Source organism: Babylonia areolata, chromosome 13 (assembly GCF_041734735.1).
Source record: "Babylonia areolata isolate BAREFJ2019XMU chromosome 13, ASM4173473v1, whole genome shotgun sequence".
NCBI lineage: Eukaryota > Metazoa > Mollusca > Gastropoda > Neogastropoda > Buccinidae > Babylonia > Babylonia areolata.
Window position 1 is genome coordinate 2,144,056 of NC_134888.1, and position 5,000 is coordinate 2,149,055.

At 48.2% G+C, this 5,000-nt stretch overlaps 1 protein-coding gene across 1 annotated transcript in view; it reads right to left on the bottom strand.

Moving 5' to 3' along the window:
* The window catches only part of LOC143288975 (uncharacterized), a 58,409-nt gene that overhangs the window by 25,564 nt on the left and 27,845 nt on the right, over nucleotides 1-5,000 (bottom strand). The window contains exon 3 of the mRNA XM_076597691.1: nucleotides 3,498-3,691. Within this exon, the coding sequence (XP_076453806.1) occupies nucleotides 3,498-3,691 (194 nt within the window). The remainder of the gene's footprint in view (nucleotides 1-3,497; nucleotides 3,692-5,000) is intronic.

The following is a 5,000-nucleotide window of genomic DNA, read 5'->3' on the forward strand; positions in this document are numbered from 1 at the left end:
TCTTCTACCCCCTGGAGGTATCGGAACGTTACATACATACATGTTTTAGATATACCATACAAACAATAAGAGTGATGTCAAAAGAACAAGGAGAAAAACACAAAAGACCAATATGCACAGACAATATACATTAATAAATGATTCATCCTCACCCATTAATCACAGACGTAACTTTACCGAAAGGAACTACAAATAGAAGAAACAAATGCTTTTAGTTTTAACAATATTCTTTTTTTTTTTTTTTTTTCGGAAAACAAGTGGAATTTAAGGGAGTTTGTAAGCTGTAGTGTAGCGACGCGCTCGAATTTCACACGGAGAAATCTGTTGTGATAAAAAGAGAAATACAAATACAAAATCATCAAAGGAAGGAAAATGACTCTAGTCGGCTGAAGATTCACACATTCGATCTGGAGCAATACATCTCCAGACCATTTTTCTCAGTTCTGGGGGCTGATTGTTCTGGGTATTAATTTATGACTCGAAACACCATTTTTGAATGCAGTTCTGTTTTGCTTGTTTGTATTTTTGTTTTTGTAGTTGTCGCATTTGTATTTGTATTTCGTCTCAACCGAATGACTAGAGTCCAGACCACCACTCAAGGTCCAGTGGATGGGGTGGGGGGGGGGGGAGAGAAAATATCAGCGGCTGAGCCGTGATTCGAACCAGCGCGCTTAGATTCTCTCGCTTCCTGGGCGGACGCGTTACCTCTAGGCCATCACTCTACTTATCAGTGACGACACTATGAACGTATGTATTATGCACAAAGGCAGTTGAGGTGTTTCTTCTTCTTCTGCGTTCGTGGGCTGCAACTCCCACGTTCACTCGTATGCACACGAGTGGGCTTTTACGTGTATGACCGTTTTTACCCCGCCATGTAGGCAGCCATACTCCGTTTTCGGGGGTGTGCATGCTGGGTATGTTCTTGTTTCCATAACCCACCGAACGCTGACGTAGATTACAGGGATCTTTAACGTGCGTATTTGATCTTCTGCTTGCATTTTCACACGAAGGGGGTTCAGGCACTAAGCAGGTCTGCACATACGTTGACCTGGGAGATCGGAAAAAATCTCCACCCTTCACCCACCAGACGCCGTCACCGTGATTCGAACCCGGGACCCTCAGATTGACAGTCCAACGCTTTAACCACTCGGCTATTGCGCCCGTCAGTCAAGGTGTTTCAAAAGGTGGGGGAGGAAGAAGGGGGAGGGAGCTGAGTGGTGCTTTGGGGAAAACAGACTGCAACAACAGCACTTGATACAAGGGCAATACTATTTAGTCCGTAAATGAATTAGATAACATTATACTTGAAACAGGTCTGTATTAGTTACAGGAAGGAAGGTGGCAGAATGGTTAAGACGCTCAGCTGCCAATACAGAGAGTCCGTGAGGGTGTGGGTTCGAATCCCGCTCTCGCCCTTTCTCCTAAGTTTGACTGGAAAATCAAACTGAGCGTCTAGTCTTTCGGATGAGACGATAAACCGAGGTCCCGTGTGCAGCACGCACTTGGCGCACTGAAAAAGAACCCATGGCAACGAGAGTGTTGTCCTCTGGCGAAATTACGCAAAATGAAATCCACTTTCATAGGTACACAAATATGTAAGCATGCACTCAAGGCCTTACTAAGCGCGTTGGGTTATGCTGCTGGTCAGGCATCTGCTCAACAGATGTGGTGTAGCGTGTATGGATTTGTCCGAACGCAGTGACGCCTCCTTGAGAAAGTGAAACTGAAACTGAAACTACAGGAAATATTCAGTATTAGTCACATGAGATACTTTGTATACCTTTTTGTTATTTTTATTTCGTTTTTGGGCTGCAACTCCCACGTTCACTCGTATGTACCGATGTTGTTTTTTTTGGTTTTTGTTTTTTTTACCCCGCCACATAAGCAGCCAATCTCTGTTTTGTTGTATGAAGTATACTACACTTTCATGTACGCTGATATAATTTTTTTTAAAAGTCTTGTTTTCTCTTATCTTGTCCTGTCTTGTGTTACACACCAGGATGTTCGTGTTTCCACAAACCACCGAATGCCGACATGGATTACGGGATCTTTAACGTGCGTGTTTGATCTCTGCGTGTGTACTGATAAACATACGGTGGCGGTTTTGATCTGTACGGATCTGCATGTCTGTTGACCATGGAAGCCGGAAAAACCGGTCTTCGCACTTAACTACCCCGGTTATCTCGCCCGTCACGTGTTCATGCCATTTTCTTTTGTCTCTCTGTCTGTCAGTCTGTCTGTCAGTCTGTCTCTCTCTCTCTCTCTCTCTCTCTCTCAGCCATTGAGGTCAAACACGGAGTATACACACGCATATGCGCACGCGCGCGCACGCCCACACACACACACACACACACACACCATACAGCCAGAGAGAGACGAAACACGCATAATCACACACACACACATACACACACACACACACAAACACCCACAGAACAAACACCCACATACACACGCACACACACACACACACACACACAGAACAACACCCACATACACACGCGCACACACACACACACACACATACACAGAACAAACACCCACATGCACACGCACACACACACACACACACACACACAGGCCAAACACACACACACGCACACACACACAGGCCCAATCACATACACACACACACGCACCCAACCGACACCCCCCCCCACCCCTACCGTCTTCCCCATCCCGCCCACCATCACCACCATTCTTTTCACAACCTCCCCATTCTCACACTCACCCACCTCCACTCCCACGTGGACACCCTATCCACCCCTCACCTGCAAACACCCTCCCCAACATCCTCCACACCCTCCTCCCCCCACCACCACCTCCACTCTCACGTGGACACCCTATCCACCCCTCACCTCCAAACACCCTCCCCAACATCCTTCCACACCCTCCCACACCCTCCTCCCCCCACTCCCCACTACCCTTCCCTACCACTCCCCCCCTCCCCCCACCACCACCTCCACTCCCACGTGGACACCCTATCCACCCCTAAACCTCCAAACACCCTCCCCAACATCCTCCCACACCCTCCCACACCCTCCTCCCTCCCCCCCACTCCTCACTACCCTTCCCTACCACTCCCCCCCTCCCCCCACCACCACCTCCACTCCCACGTGGACACCCTATCCACCCCTCACCTGCAAGCACCCTCCCCAACATCCTTCCACACCCTCCCACACCCTTCCTCCCTCCCCCACTACCCTTCCCTACCACTCCCCCCCATCCTCCCCACCACCACCACCACCACACGCACACACTCCTCCACAACCACACCCCACCACAACCCCCCCAACACCCCTCCCCCCCCACACACACACTCTCAACCCAAACACCCACACACACCTCCCCCATCACACACAAACCCCTCTCCCAACATACCCCCCCACACACACACCTTCCCCACCCCACCCCTACCCCCCACATCCCACACCTCCCCCCTCCAACCCCCCACCCCACCCGACCCCTCCTCCACACCCACACCCCCTCACACCCACCTTGGAGGCAGCCAGAAAGCGGGAGGAGAGGAGGGGCGACTCCCCGGAGTGGGTGGTGAGGGTGTGCACCTGCAGGGCCCAGCCCGGAGACTGACGCTGCGCCTGCTCCTGCGCCTGCCGCACCTGCTGCAGGTGGCCCTGGTAGTCGGCCCCCTTCTGGAAGGAGTGGATGCCCAGGGGGTGCTTCATCAGGCCTGTCCGGGGGGAAGGCAGGGTGATAGAGTGCAAGGTCATGCAATAGAACACAGTACAGTACAGTACAGTGCTATACAGTACAGCATAGTTACGTAGTACGATGCAATGCATTTCAATAGAACAGAATAGAGTACAGTACAGTACTGTACAGTACAGCATGGTACGATGCAATGCATTTCAATAGAACAGAATAGAGTACAGTACAGTACAGCATAGCACGATGCAATGCATTTCAATAGAACAGAATAGAGTACAGTACAGTACAGTACAGCATGGTACGATGCAATGCATTTCAATAGAACAGAATAGAGTACAGTACAGTACAGTACAGCATGGTACGATGCAATGCATTTCAATAGAACAGAATAGAGTACAGTACAGTACAGTACAGCATGGTACGATGCATTGCATTTCAATAGAACAGAATAGAGTACAGTACAGTACAGCATGGTACGATGCATTGCATTTCAATAGAACAGAATAGAGTACAGTACTGTACAGTACAGCATGGTACGATGCAATGCATTTCAATAGAACAGAATAGAGTACAGTACTGTACAGTACAGCATGGTACGATGCAATGCATTTCAATAGAACAGAATAGAGTACAGTACAGTACAGTACAGCATGGTTACGATGCAATGCATTTCAATAGAACAGAATAGAGTACAGTACAGTACTGTACAGTACAGCATGGTACGATGCAATGCATTTCAATAGAACAGAATAGAGTACAGTACAGTACAAGGGCGGAAACACTTGACTGAGGGGGGGGGGGGTGGGGGGGGGGGGCTTCTTCTCTGAAGATCTTGTACTGTCCAGCTCTCCCTAGAGTTTCTTATCACTAGAGTACGGTACAGTACAATGCACTGTATTAGAATAGGATAGAATAGAACAGAACAGAATACAATGCAATGCAATGCAATGCAATACAATACTGTACAAAACGATACGATACGATTCAATGCATGCTACACAATGCAATACAATATACATTACAGTAGAATACAATGCATTACAATGCAACACAATGCAATGCAACACATTACAGTCAATACAGTACAGAACAGTACGGTATAATAATAATAATAATAATAATAATAATAATGGTATTTATATAGCGCTGGATCTTGTGCAGAGACAAATCAAAGCGCTTTCGCACCAGTCATTCACACGCATGCATAACTCATTACTGTAGAAACTGAAGACAAGGAAGGGCAGGCAAGGGAGGCTATTTTGGGAAGAGGTGGGTTTTAAGGCCAGACTTGAAAGAGCTGAGTGTGGAGACTTGACGAAGCGAAAAAGGAA